The 11705-nt window shown below is 49.4% G+C and overlaps 1 protein-coding gene across 1 annotated transcript in view; it reads right to left on the reverse strand.

Moving 5' to 3' along the window:
- SEC14L5 (SEC14-like lipid binding 5) overlaps positions 1-11705 on the reverse strand; it is a 46785-nt gene that overhangs the window by 10058 nt on the left and 25022 nt on the right. Inside the window, exons 7-11 of the mRNA XM_014545082.1 lie at positions 9303-9415; positions 7087-7276; positions 4749-4837; positions 4586-4656; positions 2146-2317 (exon numbers count right to left, since the gene is read on the reverse strand). Of these exons, the coding sequence (XP_014400568.1) occupies positions 2146-2317; positions 4586-4656; positions 4749-4837; positions 7087-7276; positions 9303-9415 (635 nt within the window). The remainder of the gene's footprint in view (positions 1-2145; positions 2318-4585; positions 4657-4748; positions 4838-7086; positions 7277-9302; positions 9416-11705) is intronic.

Raw genomic sequence — 11705 nt, forward strand, 5'->3', positions numbered from 1 at the left:
AGGGAGGAAGGAAGGGAGGAAGGGAGGAAGGGAAGGACTGAGGCATTTAGCATGGCAGGGCACAGGCCAGTTCAGCAAAGAATGCTACAGGCAAAAGGCCGATTGGGAACTGGGACGCCACCTGTGTGGTCACTCTGCTTTGGCCCCACCCTGGGAGGCAGTCCCCTGCTGCATCTGGTGTGGCCAATGGAAGGGGAAGAAGCAGCAGGAGATGGGGTAGGGTCTTCTTCTCCTCCCCCTCCTCCACCTCAGTGCCCTTGGAAGCCACAGCTCCTCTGGCAGCTGCCACCCTCACCCTGTTCCAGCTCTCAGGGGCTCTGATGACAAGGCCATCCCCTCCCCTTGTCCCTGCAGCCCTGGGGTGGTCAGGGCTTGCTGCAGCGGCTAGTCCCTAGGGGCATCTCCATCTCACTCACACCACTGCAAGGGGCTCCTTCCTGTCCCCCCACCCCTGCATTTGCGCCATCGGGTGAATCTGCTTTTCAGCCAGGACCCCAACTGACTGGCTTCCACCCCCACCCACTACACATCCTCTTAGGAAATCTCCAACAGCAAAAGGAATGCAGTTTTTACAAAGATCAGGACATTTGGGGATAAAAAGCTTTAGTAGCAGGTCCTGCCTGTCCCTCCCACAGCTCCTGCTCCCCAGCCCAGCTTTGACTTAGTCCCAGAAGCCAGCGAAGCTTTTGCCCCAGAAGTCTGCTCATCCTCTCTGGCTGACAATCCTCCAGGGCTCCTACTGCCCCAGGTTAAGGTCCCCTCATCGCCACAGCCTGGACCCGGCAGCACTGGTCCCTGAGCATCTGTCTTCCCAGATCCTCAGGGCAGCCGACCTCTTTGCTCCTTTTGGCTCCAGCCCCCGGGACGGTTTTTCAGTTCTTCTAAAGCGCATCGGCCTCCGGGCCCTTGCCCATGCTGTGCAGGTCACCTGCCATGCCCTTCCCTCTGCCCTGCCCTCCCGGACTCCTGCTCCCTCCTCAGGTCTCAGCACAAGTTGCCTTCTCAGCGGGACCTTCCTCAGTCCCCCAATCCAAACTATCCCACTGCGCCAACCCCTGCCTGGCTTAGTCTCCCCAAGAACCCTGACTGTCCTCACGCCCATGTCACCGGGAGCCATGAAGCGTTACTTACTTGTGTGGGGTTAGCTGATTTAACTCTCCCCACCCCACGATGTTGAGGGGGAAACACAGTGGCTTGTGCACTAAGAATCCTCAGGGCCTGGAGACGTGCCTGGCACATAGTAGGTGCTTAGTAAAACATTGAGTCTGTTTAACTTTAAACTCTTGAATCTCTTTTCTGAACAAACCTCTACTTACAGCAGAGCTCCTCAGGCTTTTGTGGACACTGAAAACACACACACACACACACACACACACACACACACACAGGCACTGGGTAAGATGCTAACTCTGAGTCTGTAGGATCTGGAGGGACCTCAGGACAGTGGTTTTCAACTGCAAGTGACAACCTGTCAGTGGTTGTGAAATCAATTTAGTACATGGTGACTAGCCTGTGTGTGTGTGTGTGTGTGTGTGTGTGTACACACATGCATGTGCAGGGCTGCAGCATAAAGTGTATTTCTTACTATGGGTCGTGGGCAAAACGTTTGAATATCCCTGTAGTATAGGATCCTCAGAACCTGCTCACAGGGGTCCCGGGAAGCCTGTCCAATTCTGAGTGTCCACGAAGCAGGACAAAGGTTACACAAAATGTGCTCTATCCGTACAGTGGAATATTTCAAACATAAAAAGAAATGAAGTCCTGAGAAATACTGCACCATGGATGAGCCTGAAAACGTTATGCCGAATGAGGAATCAGGCGCAAATAACCTCATCCTGTTTGATTCCATTTATATGAAATATCTCGAATAGGTAAACCCATAGAGACAAAGTAGGTTCGTGGTTGTCAGGAGCCGGGGGAGGAGGGTGGCAGTGACTGCTGATGGTTTCCTTTTGGGGAGATGAAAACAGCCTAGAATTAGGTAGTGGTGCTGGTTGCACAACTCTGTGAAGACACTAACAATCACGGAATTGTGCACTTTGCAGTGGTGAACTTGATGGTGTCTGAGTTAGAAGAAAAGACACCGGACAAGCAGGCAGGGCCGCTCACAGAGGGACCCCTCCCATCTCCGGCCCCTGCTCTTACCAGCGTCCAGAGCACAGGGAAGACGCGGGGGGCGCGCACGATGAGCAGCCGGCCCAGCGTCTCGGGGTAGTGGTCCTCGACCACCTCAATCATCCGCAGAAGGGCCTTCACCCCCGGCCGCCACAGGTGCCGCATGTTGAGCCCTTCCAGGTCCACCAGGCAGGTCCAGGAGCTGCAAGACACGAGCCCTCACTCCACCTCGCCCTGCCACCTCTCAAGGTCCCCAGCCCCCCTGCAGGGACCCAGGGGCTGACAGGCAGGGATGGACAGGCTCAGTGGGGCAGGGCTGGGAGCAGAAGGGGCGGGGCCCACAGGACACTCCTGGATCCTGCCGCCATGGTGAGGCCACGTGGCAAAGAGGCTCAGAGTGTGGGCTCGGAGGCTGAGCCCCCAGATTCCAGTGTCACCGTCACCCTTGAAAGCTGTGTGACCTGGGCAACTTCCTCCTCCTCGGGACAGTGGCTATGACAGTAACAGTCTCCAGCTCAAGCAGCTGTTGTTAGGACTAAATGAGACGTATATGTAAAGGGCAGGCACACAGCACCCACTCAGTGAAAGCTACTTATTACTACTGATTGCTGCAAAGATGCTGATAACAAAATAGAGCTCAAGCACTCCTGGGTTTGCCACCTGCTGTGTGGCCTTGACCAAGTTACCTAACCTCTCTGTGCCTCCATTGCATTAGTACTAATTCATCAGGAAAATGACAGTTTTACCGCTGCACTCGTCCCTGGAAGCCCACCCCAGCTTCGTTCCCTTCAGCCTGCCAGACCACCGCCACACCCTGCGGCCATGTCATCTGAGCCATTCCAGATGAACTCTGCCTCGGCCAGGACCCTGAGTGATCCATTCCCCACCCCACCCAGGAGATGTCCCCTTAGGAAAGCACCCAATGGCAATGGAAGGTAATTTTCATCAAGGTCAGGATTGGGATAAAAGCTACAGTAGCAGGTCCTGCCTGCTCCTCCCTCCTGGGGCTGGGATAAGGATGCCAGGAATCAAGGTGCTGAGGAGAGCACCTGCTACACAGTAAGTTCTAGATCAGGGGTCCTCAAACTTTTTAAACAGGGGGCCAGTTCACTGTCCCTCAGACCGTTGGAGGGCCGGACTATAGTTTTAAAAAAAAACTATGAACAAATTCCTATGCACACTGCACATATCTTATTTTGAAGTAAAAAAACAAAACGGGAACAAATACAATATTTGTATTTGCATGTGGCCCGCGGGCCATAGTTTTTTGAGGACCGTTCTAGATGCATCTCCTAACAGTTACTGTTTCTGACAAGCCATGAAGAAGCCCTAGAGCTGGTGATACTGGTCCCGCTCCTCAGAGGGGAGAGGTCCAGTGCCTTTGGGGGCGATGGCGCTGTAAGTGCTGGTGTGGGAAACTGGGCTCAGGCATGGAAGTTGGGGGGGCAGAGGGGAACGGTGGGTTCCCGGATGTGCCAGGACAGCTGTGAGCATGCACGCCTGGGAGATAGAGTCAGAGTGGCACCTGGGGGCGAGGGGGTGTCCCAAAAGGCAAAGGCCAGGAGGACACATGGCATGAGCTCTGCCACTTACCCGCTTAGCAACCTGGGGAGGGCATCACTACTCTGAGCCTCAGTTTCCCCCTATAAAGGACAGGACGGCACGGTCCCTGCCTCACAGGATCGCTGTGAGGATCAAGCGAGGACACTTCTGTGAAGGGCCATGCTTAGTGAGCCGGGGCTGTCTGTACTGTTCAGGGGAATGTTCCCTGGCGGGTTCTTGCCTGATGGGACGGCCAAACTGCCTGGTGTTCCCTTCACATCTCTTCTGTCCTTCCTCATTGACGGAGAGAACCTGGAGGGTAGACAAGGCGCTGGAGAGCCTGCATTTGGCTGCTCACCGCAGGCAGCCCCATTTGTATTTGCATGTGGCCCGCGGGCCATAGTTTGAGGACCACTGTTCTAGATGCATCTCCTAACAGTTACTGTTTCTGACAAGCCATGAAGAAGCCCTAGAGCTGGTGATACTGGTCCCGCTCTACAGAGGGGAGAGGTCAGTGCCTTTGGGGGCGACGGTGCTGTGAGTGCTGGTGTGGAAAACTGGGCTCAGGCATGGAAGTTGGGGGTGGGTGCAGAGGGGAACAGTGGGTTCCCGGATGGGCCAGGACAGCTGTGAGCATGCATGCCTGGGAGACAAAGTCAAGGTGGCACCCGGGGGAGGGGGGGGGTGTCCCAAAAGGCAAAGGCCAGGAGGACGCATGGCATGAACTCTGCCACTTACCCACTTAGCAACCTGGGGAGGGCATCACTACTCTGAGCCTCAGTTTCCCCCTATAAAGGACAGGACGGCACGGTCCCTGCCTCACAGGATCGCTGTGAGGATCAAGCGAGGACACTTCTGTGAAGGGCCATGCTTAGTGAGCCTGGGCTGTCTGTTCTGTTCAGGGGAATGTTCCCTGGCAGGTTCTTGCCTGATGGGACGGCCAAACTGCCTGGTGTTCCCTTCACATCTCTTCTGTCCTTCCTCATTGACGGAGAGAACCTGGAGGGTAGACAAGGCGCTGGCGAGCCTGCATTTGGCTGCTCACCGCAGGCAGCCCCAGGGGCTCCAGGGAATGGGGGACCCCGACTCACGTGCTGCAGCAGCGCCTCCTCCCCCACGGCCTTCATCAGGCCCTTGGTGTCCATGTGGCCCAGGCGCAGGATGTACAGGGGGCGGCCGTCTGTGCAAAGAGGGGGGACGCAGTGTAGGGAATGCTGGGGAGAGGGCGGGTCAAAGCCGTGATGAGACCTCACCCTCCTCAGAGAAGGAGGGCCAGGCGTGGCTCACCGAGGCCCATCCCTCCATCATTTGCTAATAGCTTGCCTGTTCCTGCGAGGGGCTGATACTAATTATGGTGAAAGAAACAGAGCATGTTTACACCGTAAAGGAAACGGAGTGAGGTGCATACAGCAACTCTCTGTATGACCCTCGCTACTATTCTGTAAACCCCTAACTGTCCTAACATTAAAAGGTTAGCTTAAAAACTTTAAAAAAGAGGAGATGAGCCATGTAATGAAGGAGCATGGAGAGAGTAGATAAAAGTCGGCTTTTAGCTTTCTGTCGGCCAAAGCAAAAAGGAAAAATAAGGAATTAGAGACCAATGCAGTTGATTCTTGTTATTCGCGTTAGCTGTTCTACAATCACCTTGAGCACTGAAGTATCGAATACAGACCCACTGCTTCCAGGAAAAACACAGGGTTAGGTTCCTGCCAGCCTCTAGTCATAATATTTTTGCCAACTGATCAATACATAACCTTGTTTTCTGTGTTTCTACTTAAGGACACCTTATTCGGTTATACTTTGTTGATTCAGTAACATTGAACTCATGGCCAGCAGCACTGTAATGCAGGTCTGATCTAACTCACGCATTCTCTCCGTAAGGCACATCATAGCCATCGTGCACTTAGGAACACGAGACGGCACTTCTGCACTATGCTTGGAGGCCATGGTGAACAGCAAAATCACAACCAAACGCACAAAAATAAAAAAATATATTAAAAAGTGGCACTAAGTAGACTGCAAAAAGGATGCTGTTTCCAGTCTGAGCGCTGGCGCAGGAAGGCAAAAATACACCCAGTTCAACCTCAGCCGGGGGCGTGCAGCACGGGCACTCTGCACATGTCCGCAAATGACTACCAACGCTTCTTGAGTATTGATTTGGGGGCGATAAATGCAGTAGGTGAATAATGAGGACCAACTCCCTGAAGGACAATGTCTCAGCCCGTTCTTCAGGAGAGTCAAGCATTTGCTCTATTCAACATACAGATGATCCTTAAACAACATGGGTTTGGCTCAATAATTTTTAGGATTTTTTTTTTCCAATAAATATGCTGTCAGCTCTCCAAATTCCACCCAGGAATTTTTACATCCAGGGATTCCACCACCAGCAGATCAATGCATTGTTCTACACCATTTTATATAAGGAACTTGAGCATCTGTGGACTTTGATATCCTCAAGGGGTCCTGGACCCAATCCCCTGCATAAACCAAAGGACGACTGTAGTTAAGTTTTGGGGAGTTAAAAATTATACATGGATTTTTCAGCTGCACAAGAGTGGGTCAGTGCCTAAATCCCCGCAATGTTCAAGGGTCAACTGTATATGAATTTTTATATAAAGGGCATTGAAAATCATGCGAGGCACTGGCTTCAATGGCAGTTTAATTTTAAAAAACCCCAAAATTTATAGTAGATTGAATAATATCTCCCCAACATTCACGACCACCCATAACTTCAGAATGTGGCCTTATTTGGAAGTAGGGTCTCAAGATGAGATCACACTGGATCATTGTTGGCCTTACATCCAACGACTGGGGGTCTTTATAAGAAGAAGAGAGGCCTGGCCAGTGTGGCTCAGCGATTGAGTCAAGGGGTCGCTGGTTCGATTCCTGGTCAGGGCACATGCCCAGGTTGCAGGCTTGATCCCCAGTAAGGGGTGTGCAAGAGGCAGCCAATTGATGATGTTCCTCTCTCATCGATGTTTCTATCTCTCCCTCTCCCTTCCCCTCTCTCTAAAAATCAATAAAAACATATTTTGAAAAAGAAGAGAGGACACAGAGGATACACAGAGAGGAAGGCCATGTGAAGACAGACGCAGAGACTGGAGTGAGGCTGGGCCACCAGAGTTCTGAGAGATAAGGAAGAATTCTACCCTAGGGCCTGCTGACACCTGGGTTTCAGACTTCTGCCTCCAGAACTGGGAGAGAATAAACTTCTGTTGTCTTAAGCCGCCCAGTTTGAGGTCATTTGCTGTGGCAGCCCCAGGGCACTATTTGCCTCAAGCCCAACTCTGCCACCTTCATGGCTGGGCAGTCATCTCCAGATGCCCAGAAGAGTCCAAAGGAGAAATAAGAAGCCTGGAAAGTGGTATTCACAGTGCATTCAGCAGTGACCAGGGATGCACTTGATGTTACGTAGGTCAAGGAACGCACCTATGTCCTGGTAGTGCCAGCCCCCCGCATAGAACTCCTCCAGGAGGGCAGGGGGGTGCCAGGTCTGAAGGAGGAGGTCCACCTGGTGCTGCTTTCGCCAGCTCAAGGACTGGCACAGCATCTCCCGGGCCTTGTCCAGGTGGAAGTCACGAGCCCGCAGGAACCGAAGGATGTGCTGGTCTTTGGGAATCTGCGAGAAGAAGGAGGAGCGACCCAGGGAATGGTAGTCCCTAAGCCAGTAGATAGGATTATGGGAAATGAATCCCCTGTCTCCTCTGAAAGTATTTAACTGGGGAAGGACCGTACGCATCCACAAGCCAAGGGGTGCTAGCAGCTCCCAGAAGCCAGGAGAGACACAGAACAGGTTCTCCCCCAGAGCTCCTGAAGGAACCCACCCTGCCCTCACCTCGATCTCAGACGTGTGGCTGAGAACTGGGAGCGAATACATTTCTGTTGTTGTAAGCCACCCAACCTATGGCATTTTGTTTCAGCAGTCCCAGAAAATAAACACACTCCTCTTAACAGTGTGTTAAATGAGCTGATAAATAATTCCTCCCCCCCCACCGCCGCTTTTTTTTTTTTTGCCTTGTTCAAGTTGCATTCCTGCCACATATAACCCAAAGAGTCTAACAAATAGCTGGGGGGACACGTTAAGACCCCACCAGCTCTCCTTCCTTCCTTCCTTCCCTCTGGCAAATATCAACCATCAAGGGAAAGGCAGCACCAACCAAAAGCACCCTTTAGCGGGTTCTCGTTCTGAACCAAGCCGCTTTTTTTTTTTTTGCCTTGTTCAAGTTGCATTCCTGCCACATATAACCCAAAGAGTCTAACAAATAGCTGGGGGGACACGTTAAGACCCCACCAGCTCTCCTTCCTTCCTTCCTTCCCTCTGGCAAATATCAACCATCAAGGGAAAGGCAGCACCAACCAAAAGCACCCTTTAGCGGGTTCTCGTTCTGAACCAAATTTGGCTCTAAGCACTTTACGTGGATTCCCTTTCACTCACCATGGGAGGCAAATGCTAACCTTACCCCAATGTTACCTATGAGGAGACAGGGGTAGACAGGTTACATCACAGCCCAGTGCTAACTCCCTTGTCTGCCTCCCAAAGTGGGGAGGAAAGGCCATCAACTTATGACTAAGCAGGAAGTTCCAGTTCAACAGAGTTGAAGGTCAAGTCCATGCTTGGGACCCAAATGCATATTGGACCCTCTTGTGATGGGGCTTAGAGTCTAAAGACAAAATCCGCATGCAGTCAAAAATCAACCCTCGCAAGTCAGTAAGTCTCTTTTAAAAAGAATAGCGTGCTTGGTTTTGTGAACAGCAGTGGTTCTGAATTGGGGGTGACTGTGCCCTCAGGGGACATTGGTGATGTCTGGAGCCATTTTTGGTTGTGACAACGTGGGGAGAAGAGCTCATGGAATCTGATGGGTTGGGGTCAAGGGTGCTGCTCAAAACCCTGCCATGCAGAGCACAGCTCCCACCATGAAGAATTGTCTGGTCTTGCCCTGGCTGGTTTGGCTCAGTAGATAGAGCGTCGGCCTGTGGACTGAAGGGTCCCGGGTTCGATTCCAGTCAAGGGCACATACCTTGGTTGCAGGCTCCTCCCCAGCAAGGGCCCTGGTCGGGGGTATGCAGGAAGCAACCAATCGATGTGTTTCTCTCACATCGGTATTTCTCTCTGTCTATCCTTCTCACTTCCACTCTCTCTAAAATATCAATGGAAAATATCCTCAGGTGAGGATTAAAAAAAAAAAAAGGATTGTCTGGCCTTAATGTCAGCAGTGCCTAGTCCAGTAATGGTGAACCTTTTGAGCTCGGCGTGTCAGCATTTTGAAAAACCCTAACTTAACTCTGGTGCCATGTCACATATAGAAATTTTTTTATATTTGCAACCATAGTAAAGACTTATATTTTTGATATTTATTTTATATATTTAAATGCCATTTAACAAAGAAAAATCAACCAAAAAAATGAGTTCGCGTGTCACCTCTGACACACGTGTCATAGGTTCGCCATCACTGGCCTAGTCAGTGATAATGGGAGCATGTGTTACAGACACATGAAACCATATGTAATGAAAAGAAGGCAAAGTCTAAGTACCCAGCATCACCAATGACACAAACTGGTCTCCCTGGCCCTTGCTCCCCAGTGCCCAGGCTGGGCAGCTAATGCTGAACCTGTGTCTGTTCCAGCAGGCCCAGCCCCGCACTTGCCTTGCCTTTGTGTGTCTCCTGCAGCCAGTGCCGCAGCTGAATCAGGCAGCTCTCCTGCATGGGCGTGAGATGGCCCAGGCACCTCTCAATGTAGTCTGCGTCCAGCTTGTCCCCTGCCAGAGAAGAAGGGGGCTTCAGGACGAGAGGGAGATGCTGTGTCTCTTCCCCGCCCTGTCTGCCCTTTCTGGAGCCCATGCCTGACTGGCCACCTTGGATCTGAAATGTAGTTCCAAGCCACACAGTAGCCCTTTCACCAGATGACAGCCACCTGGGCCCCAATCCTCTAGTCTTTCCAATCCATCTCCAGGGTGGTTCTGAAAACTCACGCTGGGCCAAGCCTGGATCTCACAGTCACAAGTGATATGTCCTCTTTGACCTTCGGAAATGGAACTAATCCCTATCTTCTAGAGCTGTCCCGCCCTCTGAATATTTTTTTTCTATCGCCCCCCATCCCCTTCCCTTTGGCAAGCATCAGTTTGCTCTCTATATCTATGGGTCTGTTTCTATTTTATTTTCTCTCTCTCTCTCTTTTTTTAGATTCCACATATAAGTGAAATCACATTTGTCTTTCTCTGTCGGACTTATTTCACTTGGTGGTAATACCCTCTACTTCTAGCCATGTTGTTGCAATTGGCAAGATTTCATTCTTTTTTATTGCTGGATAATATTCCATTGTATACGTGTACCAATCTTCTTTATCTACTTGTCTATGAATAGACACTTAGTTTCCTTCCATATCTTGGCTAGTCATGCTGCAATGAACATGGGGGTGCATATATCTTTTAGGGTTAGTGGGGGTTTTTCCTTCAGATAAGTACCCAGAAGTGGAATTGCTGGATCATATGGCTGCTCTATTTTTAACTCTTTCAGGAACCTCCATACTGCTTTCCACAGTGGCTGCACCAATCTGCGTTCCCACCAGCAGTGCACAGGAAGGGTTCCCTTTTCTCCACATCCTCACCAACACTAGTTGATCATTGACTGATTGATGATAGCCATTCTGACAGGTGTGAGGTGATATCTCATTGTGGTTTTAATTTGCATTTCCCTCATGATTAGTGATGTTGAGCATCTTTTCATATGTCTATTGGCCATCTGTATGTCTTCTTTGGAGAATTATCTATTCAGGTCCTCGGCCAATTTTGTAATTGGATTGTTTTGTTGTTGTTGTTGTTGTTAATTTGTATGAGTTCCTTATATATTTTGGATATTAACCCCTTATCGATGTATCATTTGTGAATATGTCCTCCCATTCAGTAGGTTGTTTTGCTGATGGTTTTGTTTTGTTGATGGTTTCCTTTGCTGTGCAAAAACTTTTTAGTCTGATGCAAGTCCCATTTGTTTATTTTTTTGTTGTTGCCCTTGCCCAAGGAAATATATCCAAAAACAGATTACTAAGAGTGATGTCAAAGAGTTTCTTGCCTAGGTTTTCTTCTACTTCTATGGTTTCAAGTCTTACATTCAACTTATTTATATATTTTTAGTTTATTTTTGTATATGGTATAAGAAAGTGGTCCAATTTCATTTTTTGCATATATCTGTACAGTTTTCTCAACACAACTTATTGAAGAGACTTTCTTTACCCCATTGTATATGTTTCCCTTCTTTGTTGTAGATTAATTGACCATCTCGGCGAGAATTTACTTCTGGGCTCTCTATTCTATTCCATTGATCTATGTGTCTGTTTTTATGAAAGTATCATACTGTTCTGATTATTGTAGCTTTATAGTATAGTGTGATATCAGGGAGCATGATACCTCCCACTTTGTTCATTCTCAAAATTTATTTGGCTATTTGTGGTCTTTTGTGGTCCAGTATACATTTTAGAATTAATTGTTCTAATTCTGAGAAGAATGCCATTGATATTTTAATAGGGATTGCATTGGATCTGTATATTGCTTTAGATAGTAAGGACATTTTAACAATATTAATCCTTCCACCGCATGAGCAAGGTGTATCCTTCATTTATCTGTATCTTCTTTCTTCAGTGTCTTATAGTTTTCTTAGAAATAACAGATCTTTCACCTGTTTAAATTTATTCCTAGGTATTTCATGCTTTTTGATGCAATTGTGAATGAGATTGTTTTCTTAATTTCTCCTCTGACTGTTCGTTATTGGAGTAACAATTATTAGCAATATGCATCGCCTCTGTGAGTTCTCCCTACACCCCTGTGAGGCAGGCATCACTATTTTCCCACTTCAGAGAAGACAAAACTGAGCCTGAGAGAGGCTCACTACACTCAAATGAGTGAATGCATGCAGAGTGGCCAGCATAACAGGCGGCTGATAAATGCCAGTTCCTTTGCTTCTCCACCACCCCAGGCCCTGTGGGGTGCAAGGCTTTTCTTAAACTGATCCCAGAATACAGTCCATAACTGCACAGATCATTTCCACTGTTCAGTC

Source organism: Myotis brandtii, unplaced genomic scaffold, assembly GCF_000412655.1.
Source record: "Myotis brandtii unplaced genomic scaffold, ASM41265v1 scaffold397, whole genome shotgun sequence".
NCBI lineage: Eukaryota > Metazoa > Chordata > Mammalia > Chiroptera > Vespertilionidae > Myotis > Myotis brandtii.